Source organism: Oncorhynchus nerka, linkage group LG20 (genome assembly GCF_034236695.1).
Source record: "Oncorhynchus nerka isolate Pitt River linkage group LG20, Oner_Uvic_2.0, whole genome shotgun sequence".
NCBI classification, from domain to species: domain Eukaryota; kingdom Metazoa; phylum Chordata; class Actinopteri; order Salmoniformes; family Salmonidae; genus Oncorhynchus; species Oncorhynchus nerka.
Window position 1 is genome coordinate 16,370,933 of NC_088415.1, and position 19,515 is coordinate 16,390,447.

The 19,515-nt window shown below is 54.9% G+C and overlaps 2 protein-coding genes across 2 annotated transcripts in view; one reads left to right on the forward strand and one right to left on the reverse strand.

The window, feature by feature from the left end:
• Window positions 1-19,515, reverse strand: part of cacna2d3a (calcium channel, voltage-dependent, alpha 2/delta subunit 3a) — a 452,439-nt gene that overhangs the window by 332,015 nt on the left and 100,909 nt on the right. The window lies entirely within an intron of this gene.
• On the forward strand, window positions 259-6,649 carry LOC135562745 (uncharacterized). The gene is made up of 5 exons (XM_065005087.1): window positions 259-268; window positions 460-472; window positions 3,808-4,047; window positions 4,405-5,028; window positions 5,482-6,649. Exons 1-5 carry the CDS (start codon window positions 259-261, stop codon window positions 6,647-6,649), a joined length of 2,055 nt encoding a protein of 684 aa, XP_064861159.1.

A 19,515-nucleotide genomic window follows, 5' to 3' on the forward strand; every position in this document is an offset into this window, starting at 1 on the left:
TCAAGAGACTCATTTACTGTCTCTATTTATCCATCTCTCTCTCTCTCTCTCTCTCTCTCTCTCTCAATTCAATTCAATTCAACATGCTTTATTAGCATGGGAAACATGTGTCAACAGAAAGTGAGGTAGATAATATACAAAAGTGAAATAAACAATAAAAATTATCAGTAAACATTACACATACAGAAGTTTCAAAACAATAAAGACATTACAAATGTCATATTATATATATATATACAGTGTTGCAACAATGTACAGATGGTTAAGGGTACACACAGGAAAATAAATAAGCATAAATATGGGTTGTATTTACAATGGTGTTTGTTCTTCACTGGTGGCCCTTTTCTTGTGGCAACAGGGCACAAATCTTGCCCGGGGCTGGGCGGGGGGGACCCCAGAGCTCAATTAAAGCTGATTATCACCCTAATGAGCTCACGTTTCCTCTCATTGATCCACCAGATCAATACTGCAGGTATGTGCTGCGGGAGGTGCACACACACACACACACACACACACACACACACACACACACACACACACACACACACACACACACACACACTGGCCCCCGTTCAAGCACTTGATAAAGAAAACCTGGTGAGAACTCCTAAAGATCACCTTGATGTCCATGATTATCAAAGAGACAGAATAATATTCTGCCTGGCCCTGAGAAGCCAGAATATCAGCTCATCTGAGTAAATGTAGAGAGGGAGGGAGGGGAGGGAGGGAGGGAGAGGAGGGAGGACAGAGGGAGGGAGAGGGAGAGGGAGGGAGGGACAGAGAGAGAGAGAGACAGAGAGAGAGAGAGAGAGAGAGAGAGAGAGAGAGAGAGAGAGAGAGAGAGAGAGAGAGAGAGAGAGAGAGAGAGAGAGAGAGAGAGAGAGAGAGAGAGAGAGAGAGAGAGAGAGGGAGGGAGGGAGGGAGAGAGAGAGAATAATATTCAGCCTGGCACTGAGAAGCCAGAATATCAGCTCATCTGAGTGAATGTAGGGAGGGAGGGAGGGAGGGAGGGAGGGAGGGGGAGGGGGGAGGGAGGGAGGGAGGGAGAGAATAATATTCAGCCTGGCACTGAGAAGCCAGAATATCAGCTCATCTGAGTGAATGGAGGGAGGGGAGGGAGGGAGGGAGGGAGGGAGGGAGGGAGGGATGGAGGGAGGGGAAGAGATAGAGAGAGAGAGAGAGAGAGAGAGAGAGAGGAGAGAGAGAGAGAGCAGCAAGATTTGTGACCTGTTGCCATGAGAAAGGGGCAACCAGTGAAGAACAAACACCATTGTAAATACAACCCATATTCATGCTCATTTATTTTATCTTGTGTCCTTTAACCATTTGTACATTGTTTAAAAACTGTATATATATAATATGACATTTGTAATGTCTTTATTGTTTTGAAACTTCTGTATGTGTAATGTCTACTGTTGATTTTTATTGTTTATTTTGTATATTATCTACCTCACTTGCTTTTGCAATGTTAACACATGTTTCCCATGCCAATAAAGCCCCTTGAATTGAATTGAATTGAGAGGGACAGGGAGGGAGGGAGGGAGGGAGGGAGGGAGAGAGAGAGAGAGAGAGAGACAGAGAGGGAGAGAGAGAGAGAGACAGAGAGAGAGAGAGAGAGAGAGAGAGAGAGAGAGGGGGAGAGAGGGAGAGAGGGGAGAGAGGAGAGAGAGAGACAGAGAGAGAGAGAGAGAGAGAGAGAGAGAGAGAGAGAGAGAGAGAGAGAGAGATGGAGACATTAACTATTTGCACATCGTTGTAACATTGTATACAGCCATAATGTGACATTTGAAATGTCTCTATTCCTTTGGAACTTGTGTAACGTTTACTGTTCATTTGAATTATTTATTTCACTTTTGTTTATCATCTATTTCACTTGCTTTGGCAATATAAACATGTTTCCCATGCCAATAAAGACCTTTGAATTGAATTAAGAGAGTGAGAGCGAGACAGAGTACAGAGACAGAGACAGAGACAGAGACAGACTACAGAAACAGAGACAGACTACAGAGACAGAGACAGAGACAGAGACAGAGACAGACTACAGAGACAGAGACAGAGACAGACTACAGAGACAGAGACAGAGACAGACTACAGAGACAGAGACAGAGACAGACTACAGAAACAGAGACAGACTACAGAGACAGAGACAGAGACAGACTACAGAAACAGAGACAGACTACAGAGACAGATACAGACTACAGTTGACAGAGACAGACTACAGAGACAGAGACAGAGACAGACTACAGAGACAGAGACAGACTACAGAAACAGAGACAGACTACAGAGACAGAGACAGAGACAGACTACAGAGACAGAGACATACTACAGAAACAGAGACAGAGACAGACTACAGAGACAGAGACAGAGACATACTACAGAAACAGAGACAGAGACAGACACAGAAACAGAGACAGACTACAGAGACAGATACAGAGACAGAGACAGACTACAGAGACAGAGACAGACTACAGAGACAGACTACAGAGACAGAGACAGAGACAGACTACAGAAACAGAGACAGACTACAGAGACAGATGACAGAGACAGACTACAGAGACTGAGACTGAGACTGAGACAGAGACAGACTACAGACGACAGAGACAGACTACAGACGACAGAGACAGACTACAGAGACAGAAACAGAGACAGAGACAGAGACAGACTACAGAAACAGAGACAGACTACAGAGACAGACTACAGAGACAGAGACAGACTACAGAGACAGAGACAGAGACAGACTACAGAGACAGAGACAGAGACAGAGACAGACGACAGAGACAGAGACAGAACAGAGACAGACTACAGAAACAGAGACAGACTACAGAGACAGATACAGACTACAGAGACAGAGACAGAGACAGAGACAGAGACAGCGACAGACTACAGAGACAGAGACAGAGACAGAGACAGACTACAGAGACAGAGACAGAGACAGATACAGACTACAGAGACAGAGACAGACTACAGAGACAGAGACAGAGACAGATACAGACTACAGAGACAGAGACAGAGACAGAGACAGACTACAGAGACAGAGACAGACTACAGAAAAAGAGACAGACTACAGAGACAGATACAGACTACAGAGACAGAGACAGAGACAGACTACAGAGACAGATACAGACTACAGATGACAGAGACAGACTACAGAGACTGAGACTGAGGCTGAGACAGAGACAGAGACAGAGACAGAGACAGACTACAGACGACAGAGACAGACTACAGAGACAGAGACAGAAACAGAGACAGAGACAGAGACAGACTACAGAAACAGAGACAGAGACAGAAACAGAGTACAGAGACAGACTACAGAGACTGAGACAGAAATAGAGACAGAGACAGAGACAGAAACAGAGTACAGAGACAGACTACAGAGACTGAGACAGAGACAGACTACAGAGACAGAGACAGACTACAGAGACAGATACAGACTACAGAGACAGACTACAGAGACTGAGACAGAGACAGACTACAGAAACAGAGACAGAGACAGAGACAGAGACAGATACAGACTACTGAGACAGAGACAGAGACAGACTACAGAAACAGAGACAGAGACAGAGACAGAGACAGACTACAGAGACAGAGACAGATACAGACTACAGAAACAGAGACAGAGACAGACTACAGAGACAGAGACAGACTACAGAGACAGAGACAGAGACAGACTACAGAAACAGAGACAGACTACAGAGACAGAGACAGAGTATAGAGACAGACTACAGAGACAGAGACAGACTACAGAAACAGAGACAGACTACAGAGACAGAGACAGAGTATAGAGACAGACTACAGAGACGGAGACAGAGACAGAGACAACTGCCCCTCCACCTCCACCTGTTCCCTGCCCCCTCCACCTCCACCTCCACCTGCCCCCTTCCCCTCCAACTCCAATTCCACCTGCCCCCTCTACCTCAACCTGCTACATGCCCCCCCCCCACCTGCCCCCTCCATCTCCACCTACACCTGCCCCTCCACCTCCACCTACTCCCACCACCTCCTCCCCCAATTGTCCCCTCCACCTCCACCTCCACCTCCACCTGCCCCCTGCCCCCTCCACCTCCACCTGCCCCCTGCCCCCTCCAACTCCACCTACCCCCTGCCCCCTCCTCCTCCACCTCCCCCTTCACCTCCATCTGCCACCTGCCCCCTCCACCTGCCCCTCCAACTCCACCTGCCCCCTTCACCTCCACCTGCCCCCTCCACCCACCTCCCCTTTCCAGCTCCACCTCCACCTGCCCCTCCACCTTCACCTGCTCCCTGCTCCTCCACCTGCCCCCTCCACCTCCACCTGACCCCTCCACCGTCACCTACTCCCTGCTCCTCCACCTGGCCCCTCCACCTCCACCTGCCCCCCACCTGTCCCCTCCACCTGCACCTGCTCCCAACCCTTCACCTCCACCTGCCCCCTCCAGCTCCACCTCCACCTGCTCCCTGCCCACACCAGCTCCACCTGCCCCCTCCAGCTCCACCTGCCCCCTCCAGCTCCACCTGCCCCCTCCACCTCCAACTGCTCCCTGCCCCCACCAGCTCCACCTGCTCCTCCAGCTCCACCTGCCCCTCCAACTCCACCTGCTCCCTGCCCCCACCAGCTCCACCTGCCCCTCCACCTCCACCTGCCCCCTCCAGCTCCATCTGCCCCCTCCCCTCCATCTGCTCCCTGCCCCCTCCAGCTCCACCTGCCCCCTCCACCTCCACCTGCTCCCTGCCCCCACCAGCTCCACCTGCCCCCTCCACCTACACCGGTCCCCTTCACCTCCAGCTGTCCCCTCCACCTGCACCTGCTCCCTGCCCTTTCACCTCCAGCTCCACCTGCTCCCTGCCCCCTCCGCCTACACCTGTCCCCTTCACCTCCACCTGTCCCCTCCAGCTCCACCTGCCCTCTCCACCTCCACCTCCACCTGCTCCCTGCCCCCACCAGCTCCACCTGCCCCCTCCCCCTCCACCTCCAGCTCGACCTTCCCCTCCACCTCCACCTGCTCCCTGCCCCCACCAGCTCCACCTACCCCCTTCACCTCCACCTGCCCCCTCCAGCTCCACCTGCCCCCTCCACCTACACCTGTCCCCTTCACCTCCATCTGCCCCCTCCACCTACACCTGTCCCCTTCACCTCCACCTGCCCCCTCCACCTACACCTGCTCCCTGCCCCCACCAGCTCCACCTGCCCTCTCCACCTACACGTGTCCCCTTCACCTCCACCTTCCCCCTCCACCTCCACCTGCTCCCTGCACCTACGAGCTCCACCTACCCCCTTCACCTCCACCTGCCCCCTCCAGCTCCACCTGCCCCCTCCACCTCCACCTACTCCCTGCCCCCACCAGCTCCACCTGCCCCCTCCACCTACACCTGTCCCCTTCACCTCCACCTGTCCCCTCCACCTGCACCTGCTCCCTGCCCCTTCACCTCCAGCTCCACCTGCTCCCTGCCCCCTCCACCTACACCTGTCCCCTTCACCTCCACCTGTCCCCTCCAGCTCCACCTGCCCTCTTCACCTCCACCTCCACCTGCTCCCTGCCCCCACCAGCTCCACCTGCCCCCTCCCCCTCCACCTCCAGCTCCACCTGCCCCCTCCACCTCCACCTGCTCCCTGCCCCCCACCAGCTCCACCTACCCCCTTCACCTCCACCTGCCCCTCCAGCTCCACCTGCCCCCTCCACCTACACCTGTCCCCTTCACCTCCACCTGCCCCCTCCACCTACACCTGTCCCCTTCACCTCCACCTGCCCCCTCCACCTACACCTGCTCCCTGCCCCCACCAGCTCCACCTGCCCCCTCCACCTACATGTGTCCCCTTCACCTCCACCTTCCCCCTCCACCTCCACCTGCTCCCTGCACCCACCAGCTCCACCTACCCCCTTCACCTCCACCTGCCCCCTCCAGCTCCACCTGCCCCCTCCACCTCCACCTACTCCCTGCCCCCACCAGCTCCACCTGCCCCCTCCACCTTCACCTGTCCCCTTCACCTCCACCTGTCCCCTCCACCTGCACCTGCTCCCTGCCCCTTCACCTCCAGCTCCACCTGCTCCCTGCCCCCTCCACCTACACCTGTCCCCTTCACCTCCACCTGTCCCTCCAGCTCCACCTGCCCTCTCCACCTCCACCTCCACCTGCTCCCCACCCAGCTCCACCTGCCCCCCCACCTCCACATACCCCCTCCAGCTCCACCTGCCCCCTCCACCCCTGCTCCCTGCCCCCACCAGCTCCACCTGCCCCCTCCACCTCCACATGCCCCCTCCAGCTCCACCTGCCCCTCCACCTCCACCTGCTCCCTGCCCCCACCAGTTCCACCTGCCCCTTCCCTCCACCTGCCCCCTTCACCTCCACCTGCCCCCTCCAGCTACACCTGCCCCTCCAGCTCCACCTGTCCCCTTCACCTCCACCTCCACCTCCAGCTCCACCTGCCCCCCACCAGTTCCACCTGCCCACTTCACCTCCACCTGCCCCCTTCACCTCCACCTGCCCCCTCCAGCCACCTGCCCCCTCCACCTCCACCTGCCCCCTCCAGCTCCACCTGCCCCCTTCACCTCCACCTGCTCCATGCCCCCACCAGCTCCACCTTCGCCCTCCACCTCCACCTGCCCCCTCCACGGTGGCCTTTCTCAATAGCAAGGCTATGCAAGACTTTATAGGCATGGGAAACATATGTTAACATTGCCAAAGCAAGTGAAGTAGATCATATACAAATGTGAAATAAACAATAAACACAGTAAACATTACACTCACAGAAGTTTCAAAAGAATAAAGACATTTCCAATGTCATATTATGTATATATACAGTACAATGTAACGATGTACAAATGGTTAAAGTACAAAAGGGAAACTAAATAAGCAGTCACTCTCTCTCTCACTTTCTCTGTCAGTCTTCTGTCTCTATCTCTCTCTCTCTTTCCAGTGCTGTCTGTCTGCTGTCTGTCTATCTCTCTCTCTCTCTCTCTCTGTCTGTATGCTGTCTCTCTCTCTTTCTGTCTGCTGTCTGTCTGCTGTCTGTCTGCTGTCTCTCTCTCTCTCTCTCTCTCTCTCTCTCTCTCTCTCTCTGTCTGTATCTCTCTCGGTCTCTCTCTCTCTCTCTCTCTCTCTCTCTCTCTCTCTCTCTCTCTCTCTCTCTGTCTGTATGCTGTCTCTCTCTCTGTCTGTCTGCTGTCTGTCTGCTGTCTCTCTCTCTCTGTCTGTATGCTGTCTCTCTCTCTGTCTGTCTAATGTATGTCTGCTGTCTGTCTGCTGTCTCTCTCTCTCTCTCTCTCTGTCTGTCTGCTGTCTCTCTCTCTCTCTCTGTCTGTATGCTGTCTCTCTCTCTGTCTGTCTACTGTCTGTCTGCTGTCTGTCTGCTGTCTCTCTCTCTCTCTCTCTGTCTGTATGCTGTCTCTCTCTGTCTGTATGCTGTCTCTCTCTCTGTCTGTCTACTGTCTGTCTGCTGTCTGTCTGCTGTCTCTCTCTCTCTCTCTGTCTGTATGCTGTCTCTCTCTCTGTCTGTCTACTGTCTGTCTACTGTCTGTCTGCTGTCTGTCTGCTCTCTCTCTCTCTCTCTCTCTCTCTCTCTCTCTCTCTGTCATAATGCTGTCTCTCTCTCTGTCTGTCTACTGTCTGTCTGCTGTCTCTCTCTCTCTCTCTCTCTCTGTCTGTATGCTGTCTCTCTCTCTGTCTGTCTACTGTCTGTCTGCTGTCTGTCTGCTGTCTCTCTCTCTCTCTCTCTCTCTCTCTGTCTGTATGCTGTCTCTCTCTCTGTCTGTCTACTGTCTGTCTGCTGTCTGTCTGCTGTCTCTCTCTCTGTCTGTCTACTGTCTGTCTGCTGTCTGTCTGCTGTCTCTCTCTTTCTCTCTCTCTGTCTCTGTCTTGTCTGCTTGACTTGTCTTTAGCTGTGGTTATCAGTTGCAGGCCCAGCTTTATGAACCTAAAGCTCTATGTGGCCTCTGGCTGCTGGAACGATGATGAGACAAACAATTACTATTGATTCAGTTTAGAGACACAACAACCACGGAACACTGCTCTTAAAAAAGTGTTTGTGTGTGTGTGTGTCTGTGTGTGTATGTGCGTGCGTGCATGCATGTGTATGCGCGTGTGTGTGTGCGTGAGAGACAGAGAAAGAGAAAGAGTGAGGGAAAATAATACAAACAAATAGCTAGAGGACAGGCACAATCTGTTGTCTCTGGGCTGTTACAGAATATCCCAGGTACAATCTGTTGTCTCAGGGCTGTTACAGAATATCCCAGGTACAATCTGCCATCTCAGGGCTGTTATAGAATATCCCAGGTACAATCTACTGTCTCAGGGCTGTTACAGAATATCCCAGTACAATCTACTGTCTCAGGGCTGTTACAGAATATCCCAGTACAATCTACTGTCTCAGGGCTGTTATAGAATATCCCAGGTAAAAGAAACATCAACATTGATGCATAATTGATGCCGTCTCTAATTGACTAGTTTAAATTCACAGTGTGTGGGTTTAAATAGTGAGAAAAAATGCACTCATCAGCTGGCCTTCGGTAAGGACAGATAGGATCCCTGACTCTGCACAGTGAAGGTTTCCCCTGTGTCACTAATGCAGGCCCACACATGCACACACACACGCCCACACACGCAGACACACTCATTCACCACTAATGCAGTCCCTCATCACAGCACGTAATGGTTGATGTCCTATCAACACCCACTCATACAGATGAGAAGAGGGAGACAGTGAAAGATATTGAGGGGGAGGAGGGAGGAGGGAGGGAGGGAGGGAGGGAGGAGGGAGGGAGGGAGGGAGGGAAGGGGGGAGAAGGGGGGAGGAGAGAGGGAGGAGAGGGGGAGGCTGTCTCAGGGGAGGAAGGGGAGGATCCCAGGAGGAATCTGGAGGGAGGAAGGGGAGAGGGGAGGAATATCCCAGGAGGGAGGGAGGGAGGGAGGGAGGAGGAGGGAGGGAGAGGGAGGGATCCCAGGGAGGAATCTGTTGGAGGGAAGGGGGAGGCTGTTAGAGGGAGGAAGGGAGGGAGGAAGGGAGGGGATATCCCAGTACAATCTGCTGGGAGGGAGGAAGGGGAGGGAGGAAGGAGGACAAGGGGGAGGAAGGGAGGAAGGGAGGAGAAAGGGAGGGAGGAAGGGAGGAGAGGGGGAGGAAGGGAAAAAGAGTTGACAGAGAAGTAGAAAGTGTGTCCATGTTCATGTTTTAACTTAACATTTAAAAAGACAAACCTCAGGCTCACCTAAAACTTAAACTACACACACACACGCACGCACGCACACACACACACACACACACACACACACACACACTCAACAGCCTCGGGGTGAAAGATAAGGTGGCTGTCTTTGATCCATAGTGTTAACCATGACACAACAGCCTAAAGCGTTGACTTTAAACTCTGCTCACCTCTCCTCTCCTCACCACTCTTCTCCTCACCACTCTTCTCCTCACCACTCTTCTCAGGGCTGTTACAGAATTCCCTCAATCTCCTCTCTCTGGGCTGTTCACCACTCTTCCCTACAATCTGCTGTCTCTCTCCTCTCCCCTCACCACTCTTCTCCTCACCTCTCCTCTCCTCAGGGCTGTTACTCACCTCTCCTCACCACTCTGTCTCAGGGCTGTTACAGAATATCCCAGCTCTCCTCTACTCTCCTCACCACTCTTCTCCTCAGACTCCTCTCCTCACCTCTCCTGTCTCAGGGCTCACTCTCCTCACCTCTCTTCTCCTCACCTCTCTGTCTCTCACTCTTCTCACTCCTGCTCACTCTCCCTCATCTCTCCTCCTCTCTTCTCCTCACCACTCTTCTCCTTGTACTCTCCTCACCTCTCTCTCCTCCTCACCACTCCTTACCTCACCTCCCTCTCCTACTCTCTCTCACCACTGTCTCCTCACTCTTCTCTCCTCACCTCTCCTCTCCTCACCACTCCTCTGCTCTCTCTCTCCTCACCTCTATCTCCCTCAATCTCCTCTCCTCACCACTCTTCTCCTCACCACTCTTCTCCTCACCACTCTTACCTCAACACTCTTCTCCCTCTCCACTTTCCTCTCCTCTCCTCTCCTCACCACTCTTCTCCTCACCTCTCCTCTCTCCACCTCTCTCTCCTCACCACTCTTCTCCTCACCTCTCCTCTCTCACCTCTCTCTCCTCCCACCTCTCCTCTCCTCACCTCTGGGCTCTCCTCAGGGCTGTTCTCCAGGTACACTCTTTGTCTCTGGGCTCTCCTCTCCTCACCCTCTGCTGTCTCTGGGCCTTCCCTCTCCTCCCTCTTCTCCCTCTCCTCCCAGACTATCTCCAGGTACAATCTCTTCTCTCTGGGCTGTTCACCACTCTTCCCTCTACAATCTCCTCTCCTCTCCTCTTCACCACTCTTCCCTCACCTCTCTTCTCCTCTCAGGGCTGTTCACCTCTCCTCTCCTCACCACTCTTCTCCTCACCTCTCCTCTCCTCACCTCTCCTCTCCTCACCTCTTCTCTCTCTCTCCTCTCTCTCCTCTCCTCAATCTCCTGTCTCAGGGCTGTCTACTCACCTCTCCCTCCTCACCTCTCTTCTCCTCACTGGGCTCTTCTCCTCTCCAGGTACAATCTCTCTGTCTCTCACCTGTTCTCCTCATATCCCCTACCTCTACTCTCTCCTCTTCTTCACCTCTCCAGAATCTCCTCAGGTACAATCTCTGTCTCCTCACCACTCTTCTCCTCAGGTACCTCTTCTGTCTCAGGGCTGTCTCCCTCTCCCTCTCTCCTCCCTCTCCTCTCTCAGGGCTGTTCTCTCCTCCCTCCTCCTCTCCTCTCCTCACCTCTCTTCTCCTCAGAATATCCCTCCTCAATCTCCTCTCCTCAGGGCTCTTTCCAGACCTCTCCCTCCTCAATCACTGTCTCCACCTCTCCTCCAGAATATCCCTCCTACCCTCTTCTGTCCTCACCTCTCTTCTCCTCACCTCTCCTCTCCTCAATCTCTCCTCTCCTCTGTTACACCAATTCTCCTACACCTCTCCTCTCTCACCTCTCTTCTCCTCAGGTACACTCTTCTCCTCACCTGGGCTCTCCTCACCCTCTTCCCTACAATCTCTTGTCTCTCCTCCTCACCACTCTCAGAATCCTCCCTCCTCACAATCTGTCTCCTCTCCTCCTCTCCTCACCACTATCCCTCCTCTGCTGTCTCCTCTTACAGAATCTCCCTCCACTCTTCTCCTCACCTCTCCTCTCTCACCTCTTACTCTCCTCTCCCACCACTCTTCTCCTCACTCTTCTCTCACCTCTCCTCTCCTCACCTCTCAGGGCTCCTCACCAGAATCTCCCTCCTCTCCTCTCCTGTCCTCACCACTCTTCTCCTCAATATCCCTCCTCACCTCTCCTGTCTCAGGGCTCTCCTACACCTCTCCCCTCTCCAATCCACTCCTCTCCTCACCACTCTTTCCTCAATCACTCCTCTCCTCACCTCTCTTCTCCTCACCACTCCTCTGCTCACCTCTCCTCTCCTCACCACTCTTCTCCTCACCCTCCCTCTCCTCCTCTCCTCTCCTCACTACTCTTCTCAGGGCTCCTCTCCTCTCCTCACCTCTCCTCTCCTCACCTCTCCTCTCCTCACCTCTCTTCTCCTCTTCACTCTTCTCCTCAGGTACTCTTCTCCTCACCACTCTTCTCCAATCTCCTTCATTTCCCAATCTCTCTCTCTCTCTGTTACACCTCTCCTCTCCTCACCTCTCCTCTCCTCACCTCTCTTCCCACTCTTCTCTCTCACCACTCTCCTCCTCACCACCTCTCCTCTCCTCCCCTCTCTCCTCTCTCAGGGCTCCTCTCCTCTCCTCTCCTCTCTGTCTCCTCACCTCTCCTCTGCTCACCTCTCCTCTCCTCAATCTCTTCTCTCAGGGCTCCTCTCCTCACCTCTATCTCCTCACCACTCTTCTCCTCACTCTCTCCTCTCCCTCCTCTCTCCTCCTCACCACTCCTCTCCTCACCTCTCCTCTCCTCACCTCTCTCTCCTACCTCTCTCTCCTCACCACTCTTCTCCTCACCTCTCCTCTCCTCACCTCTCTTCTCTCCTCACCTTCTCAGGGCTCTCCTCACCTCTCCTCTCCTCACCACTCTTCTCCTCACCTCTCTGTCTCCTCACCTCTGTTCTCCTCACCTCTCCTTCTCCTCTCCTCTCCTCTCCTCACCTCTCTTCTCCTCACCACTCTTCTCCTCACCTCTCTTCTCCTCACCACTCTTCTCCTACAATCTCCTCTCCTCTCCTGTTACAGAATATCCCTACAATCTCCTCTCTCACCACTCTTCTCCTCCTCTCTCCCTCCTCACCTCTCTCTCTCACTCTGTTACACCTATCTCCTACACCTCTACTCTCCTCAGGGCTCTCCTCACCTCTCCCTCCTCTCTACTCTCTCACCTCTCCTCCTCTCCTCTCCTCACCTCTCCTCTCCTCACCTCCTCTTCTCCTCACCTCTCCTCTGCTCACCTCTTCTCTCCTCTCCTCTCTTCTCTCCACCAGAATCTCCCTCACCTCTCTCTCCTCACCTCTCTTCTCCTCACCTCTCTTCTCCTCATCTCCTCTCCTCACCTCTGTTCTTTCCCTCCTCTCCTCTCCTCACTCTCTTCTCCTCACCTCTCCTCTCCTCTCTCCTCTCCTCACCACTCTTCTCCTCACCTCTCCTCTCCTCACCTCTCCTCTCCTCACCTCTCCTCACCTCTCTTCTCCTCACCACTCCTCTCTCACCTCTCCTCTCCTCACCACTCTTCTCCTCACCTCTCCTCTCCTCACCTCTCCTCTCCTCACCTCTCCTCTCCTCACACTCTTCTCCTCACCTCTCTTCTCCTCACCACTCCTCTCCACCTCTCTTCTCCTCACCTCTCCTCTCCTCACCTCTCTTCTCCTCACCACTCCTCTCCTCACCTCTCCTCTCCTCACCACTCTTCTCCTCAGGACTCCTCTCCTCACCTCTCCTCTCCTCACCTCTCCTCTCCTCACCTCTCCTCTCCTCACCTCTCCTCTGCTCACCTCTCCTCTCCTCACCACTCTTCTCCTCACCTCTCCTCTCCTCACTCTCTCCCTCCTCTCTCTCCTCACCACTCTTCTCCTCACCTCTCTTCTCCACTCTCCTTCATCCCCTCCTCTCCTCTCCTCACCACTCTTCTCCTCACCTCTCCTCTCCACCTCACCTCTCCTCTCCTCACCTCTCTTCTCCTCACCTCTCCTCTCCTCACCTCTCCTCTCCTCACCACTCTTCTCCTCACCTCTCTTCTCCTCACCACTCTTCTCCTCACCACTCTTCTCCTCTCCTCTTTCCCTCCTCTCCTCTCCTCACCACTCTTCTCCTCACCTCTCCTCTCCTCACCTCTCCTCTCCTCACCACTCTTCTCCTCACCTCTCCTCTCCTCACCTCTCCTCTCCTCACCTCTCCTCTCCTCACCTCCTCTCCTCACCTCTCTTCTCCTCACCACTCCTCTCTCACCTCTCCTCTCCTCACCACTCTTCTCTCTCACTCACTCCTCTCTCTCACCTCTCACTCTCCTCACCTCTCCTCTCCTCACCACTCTTCTCCTCACCTCTCCTCTCCTCTCCTCACCACTCTTCTCCTCACCTCTCCTCTCCTCACCTCTCTTCTCCTCACCACTCCTCTGCTCACCTCTCCTCTCCTCACCACTCTTCTCCTCACCACTCCTCTCCTCACCTCTCCTCTCCTCCTCTCCTCTCCTCTCCTCCTCTCCTCTCCTCACCTCTCCTCTGCTCACCTCTCCTCTCCTCACCTCTCCTCTCCTCTCCTCTCCTCTCCTCACCACTCTTCTCCTCACCACTCTTCTCCTCACCTCTCCTCTCCTCACCACTCTTCTCCTCACCTCTCCTCTCCTCACCTCTCCTCTCCTCACCACTCTTCTCCTCACCTCTCCTCTCCTCACCTCTCTTCTCCTCACCACTCCTCTGCTCACCTCTCCTCTCCTCACCACTCTTCTCCTCACCACTCCTCTCCTCACCTCTCCTCTCCTCACCTCTTCTCCTCCTCTCCTCTCCTCTCCTCACCTCTCCTCTCCTCACCTCTCCTCTCCTCACCTCTCTCTCCTCACCTCTCTTCTCCTCACCACTCTTCTCCTCCCACTCTTCTCTCTCCTCATTTCCCTCCTCTCCTCACCACTCTTCTCCTCACCTCTCCTCTCCTCACCTCTCCTCTCCTCACCACTCTTCTCCTCACCTCTCCTCTCCTCCTCTCCTCTCCTCACCTCTCCTCACCTCTCCTCTCTCCTCTCCTCTCCTCACCTCTCTTCTCCTCACTCTCCTCTGCTCACCTCTCCTCTCCTCACCACTCTTCTCCTCACCACTCCTCTCCTCACCTCTCCTCTCCTCACCTCTCCTCACCTCTCCTCTCCTCACCTCTCCTCTGCTCACCTCTCCTCTCCTCACCTCTCCTCTCCTCACCTCTCCTCTCCTCACCACTCTTCTCCTCACCACTCTTTTCCTCACCACTCTTCTCCTCACCACTCTTCTCCACTCTCCTTCATTTCCCTCCTCTCCTCTCCTCACCACTCTTCTCCTCACCTCTCCTCTCCTCACCTCTCCTCTCCTCACCACTCTTCTCCTCACCTCTCCTCTCCTCACCTCTCTTCTCCTCACCACTCCTCTGCTCACCTCTCCTCTCCTCACCACTCTTCTCATCACCACTCCTCTCCTCACCTCTCCTCTCCTCTGCTCACCTCTCTCTCTCACCTCTCCTCTCCTCACCTCTCCTCTCCTCACCACTCTTCTCCTCACCACTCTTCTCCTCACCACTCTTCTCCTCACCACTCTTCTCCACTCTCCTTCATTTCCCTCCTCTCCTCTCCTCACCACTCTTCTCCTCACCTCTCCTCTCCTCACCTCTCCTCTCCTCACCACTCTTCTCCTCACCTCTCCTCTCCTCACCTCTCCTCTCCTCTCCTCTCCTCACCTCTCCTCACCTCTCTTCTCCTCACCACTCCTCTGCTCACCTCTCCTCTCCTCACCACTCTTCTCCTCACCACTCCTCTCCTCACCTCTCCTCTCCTCACCTCTCCCTCTCCTCTCCTCTCCTCTCCTCTCCTCACCTCTCCTCTCCTCTCCTCTCCTCCTCTCCTCTCCTCACCACTCTTCTCCTCACCACTCTTTTCCTCACCACTCTTCTCCTCACCACTCTCTCTCCACTCTCCTTCATTTCCCTCCTCTCCTCTCCTCACCACTCTTCTCCTCACCTCTCCTCTCCACACCTCTCCTCTCCTCACCACTCTTCTCCTCACCTCTCCTCTCCTCACCTCTCCTCTCCTCACCACTCTTCTCCTCACCACTCTTCTCCTCACCTCTCCTCTCCTCACCACTCTTCTCCTCACCTCTCCTCTCCTCCCTCTTCTCCTCACCTCTCTTCTCCTCACCACTCTCTCTCCTCTCCTCTCCTCACCACTCTTCTCCTCACCTCTCCTCTCCTCACCTCTCCTCTCCTCACCTCTCCTCTCCTCACCTCTCCTCTCCTCACCTCTCCTCTCCTCACCTCTCCTCTCCTCACCTCTCCTCTCCTCACCACTCTTCTCCTCACCACTCTTTCCTCACCACTCTTCTCCTCACCACTCTTCTCCTCACTCTCCTCTCCTCCTCTCCTCTCCTCACCACTCTTCTCCTCCACCACTCCTCTCCTCACCTCTTCTCTCCTCACCTCTCCTCTCCTCACCACTCTTCTCCTCACCTCTCCTCTCCTCACCTCTCCTCACCACTCTTCTCCTCACCTCTCCTCTCCTCACCTCTCTTCTCCTCACCACTCCTCTGCTCACCTCTCCTCTCCTCACCACTCTTCTCCTCACCTCTCCTCTCCTCACCTCTCCTCTCCTCACCCTCCTCTCCTCACCTCTCCTCTCCTCACCTCTCCTCACTCACTCTCTCCTCACCTCTCCTCTCCTCACCTCTCCTCTCCTCACCTCTCCCTCCTCACCACTCTTCTCCTCACCTCTCTTCTCCTCACCACTCTTCTCCTCACCACTCTTCTCCTCACCTCTCCTCTCCTCACCTCTCCTCTCCTCACCACTCTTCTCCTCCACCTCTCCTCTCCTCACCTCTCTTCTCCTCACCTCTCCTCTGCTCACCTCTCCTCTCCTCACCACTCTTCTCCTCACCACTCCTCTCCTCACCTCTCCTCTCCTCACCTCTCCTCTCCTCACCTCTCCTCTCCTCTCCTCACCTCTCCTCTGCTCACCTCTCCTCTCCTCACCTCTCCTCTCCTCACCACTCTTTTCCTCACCACTCTTCTCCTCACCACTCTTCTCCACTCTCCTTCATTTCCTCCTCTCCTCTCCTCACCACTCTTCTCCTCACCTCTCCTCTGCTCACCTCTCCTCTCCTCACCACTCTTCTCCTCACCCTCTCCTCTCCTCACCTCTCCTCTCCTCACCACTCCTCTCCTCACCTCTCCTCTCCTCTCCTCTCCTCTCCTCACCTCTCCTCTTCTCTCCTCACCACTCTTCTCTGCTCACCTCTCCTCTCCTCACCACTCTTCTCCTCACCACTCCTCTCCTCACCTCTCCTCTCCTCACCTCTCCTCTCCTCACCTCTCTTCTCCTCACCTCTCCTCTGCTCACCTCTCCTCTCTCCTCCTCACCTCTCTCTCCTCACCTCTCCTCTCCTCACCACTCTTCTCCTCACCACTCTTCTCCTCACCACTCTTCTCCTCACCACTCTTCTCCACTCTCCTTCATTTCCCTCCTCTCCTCTCCTCACCACTCTTCTCCTCACCTCTCCTCTCCTCACCTCTCCTCTCCTCACCACTCTTCTCCTCACCTCTCCTCTCCTCACCTCTCTTCTCCTCACCACTCCTCTGCTCACCTCTCCTCTCCTCACCACTCTTCTCATCACCACTCCTCTCCTCACCTCTCCTCTCCTCTGCTCACCTCTCCTCTCCTCACCTCTCCTCTCCTCACCTCTCCTCTCCTCACCACTCTTCTCTCTCACCACTCTTCTCCTCACCACTCTTCTCCTCACCACTCTTCTCCACTCTCCTTCATTTCCCTCCTCTCCTCTCCTCACCACTCTTCTCCTCACCTCTCCTCTCCTCACCTCTCCTCTCCTCACCACTCTTCTCTCCTCTCCTCTCCCTCTCCTCACCTCTCCTCACCTCTCCTCTCCTCACCTCTCCTCACCTCTCTTCTCCTCACCACTCCTCTGCTCACCTCTCCTCTCCTCACCACTCTTCTCCTCACCACTCCTCTCCTCACCTCTCCTCTCCTCACCTCTCCTCTCCTCACCACTCTTCTCCTCACCTCTCCTCACCTCTCCTCACCTCTCCTCTCCTCACCTCTCCTCTCCTCACCACTCTTCTCCTCACCACTCTTTTCCTCACCACTCTTCTCCTCACCACTCTTCTCCACTCTCCTTCATTTCCCTCCTCTCCTCTCCTCACCACTCTTCTCCTCACCTCTCCTCTCCTCACCTCTCCTCTCCTCACCACTCTTCTCCTCACCTCTCCTCTCCTCACCTCTCCTCTCCTCACCACTCTTCTCCTCACCACTCTTCTCCTCACCTCTCCTCTCCTCACCACTCTTCTCCTCACCTCTCCTCTCCTCACCTCTCCTCTCCTCACCTCTCTTCTCCTCACCACTCTTCTGCTCACCTCTCCTCTCCTCACCCTCTTCTCCTCACCACTCCTCTCCTCACCTCTCCTCTCCTCACCTCTTCTCTCTCCTCACCTCTCCTCTCCTCTCCTCTCCTCTGCTCACCTCTCCTCTCCTCACCTCTCCTCTCCTCACCTCTCCTCTCCTCACCACTCTTCTCTCACCACTTTCCTCACCACTCTTCTCCTCACCACTCTTCTCCTCACCTCTCCTCTCCCACCTCTCCTCTCCTCACCACTCTTCTCCTCACCTCTCTCTCTCCTCACCTCTCCTCTGCTCACCTCTCCTCTCCTCACCACTCTTCTCCTCACCACTCCTCTCCTCACTCTCTCCTCTCCTCATCTCCTCTCCTCCTCTCCTCCCTCACCTCTCCTCTCCTCACCTCTCCTCTGCTCACCTCTCCTCTCCTCACCTCTCCTCTCCTCACCACTCTTCTCCTCACCACTCTTCTCCTCTCCTCATTTCCCCTCCTCTCCTCACCACTCTTCTCCTCACCTCTCCTCTGCTCACCTCTCCTCTCCTCACCACTCTTCTCCTCACCTCTCCTCTCCTCACCTCTCCTCTCTCACCTCTCTTCTCCTCTCTCTCCTCTCCTCACCTCTCCTCTCCTCTCTCACCTCTCCTCTCCTCACCACTCTTCTCCTCACCTCTCCTCTCCTCACCTCTCTTCTCCTCACCACTCTCCTCACCTCTCCTCTCCTCACCACTCTTCTCCTCACCACTCTTCTCCCTCACCTCTCCTCTCTCTCACTCTTCTCCTCACCACTCTTCTCCTCACCTCTCCTCTCCTCACCTCTCTTCTCCTCACCACTCCTCTCCTCACCTCTCCTCTCCTCACCTCTCCTCTCCTCACCACTCTTCTCCTCTCTCCTCTCCTCACCTCTCCTCACCCCTTCTCCTCACCTCTCCTCTCCTCACCACTCTTCTCCTCACCACTCCTCTCCTCACCTCTCCTCTCCTCACCTCTCCTCTCCTCTCCTCTCCTCTCCTCTCCTCTCCTCACCTCTCCTCTCCTCACCTCTCCTCTCCTCACCCTCTTCTCCTCACCTCTCCTCTCCTCACCTCTCTTCTCCTCACCACTCTTCTCCTCACCACTCTTCTCCTCACCACTCTTCTCCACTCTCCTTCATTTCCCTCCTCTCCTCTCCTCACCACTCTTCTCCTCACCTCTCCTCTCCTCACCTCTCCTCTCCTCACCACTCTTCTCCTCACCTCTCCTCTCCTCACCTCTCCTCACCTCTCCTCACCACTGTTCTCCTCACCTCTCCTCTCCTCACCTCTCTTCTCCTCACCACTCCTCTGCTCACCTCTCCTCTCCTCACCACTCTTCTCCTCACCACTCCTCTCCTCACCTCTCCTCTCCTCACCTCTCCTCTCCTCACCACTCTTCTCCTCACCTCTCCTCTCTCACCTCTCCTCACCACTCTTCTCCCTCCTCTCCCTCCTCTCTTCTCCTCACCTCTCCTCTCCTCACCTCTCCTCTCCTCACCTCTCCTCTCCTCACCACTCTTCTCCTCACCTCTCCTCTCCTCACCTCTCTTCTCCTCACCACTCCTCTGCTCCTCTCCTCTCCTCACCACTCTTCTCCTCACCACTCCTCTCCTCACCTCTCCTCTCCTCTGCTCACCTCTCCTCTCCTCACCTCTCCTCTCCTCACCTCTCCTCTCCTCACCACTCTTCTCCTCACCACTCTTCTCCTCACCACTCTTCTCCTCACCACTCTTCTCCACTCTCCTTCATTTCCCTCCTCTCCTCTCCTCACCACTCTTCTCCTCACCTCTCCTCTCCTCACCTCTCCTCTCCTCACCACTCTTCTCCTCACCTCTCCTCTCCTCACCTCTCCTCTCCTCACCTCTCCTCTCCTCACCTCTCCTCACCTCTCTTCTCCTCACCACTCCTCTGCTCACCTCTCCTCTCCTCACCACTCTTCTCCTCACCACTCCTCTCCTCACCTCTCCTCTCCTCACCTCTCCTCTCCTCA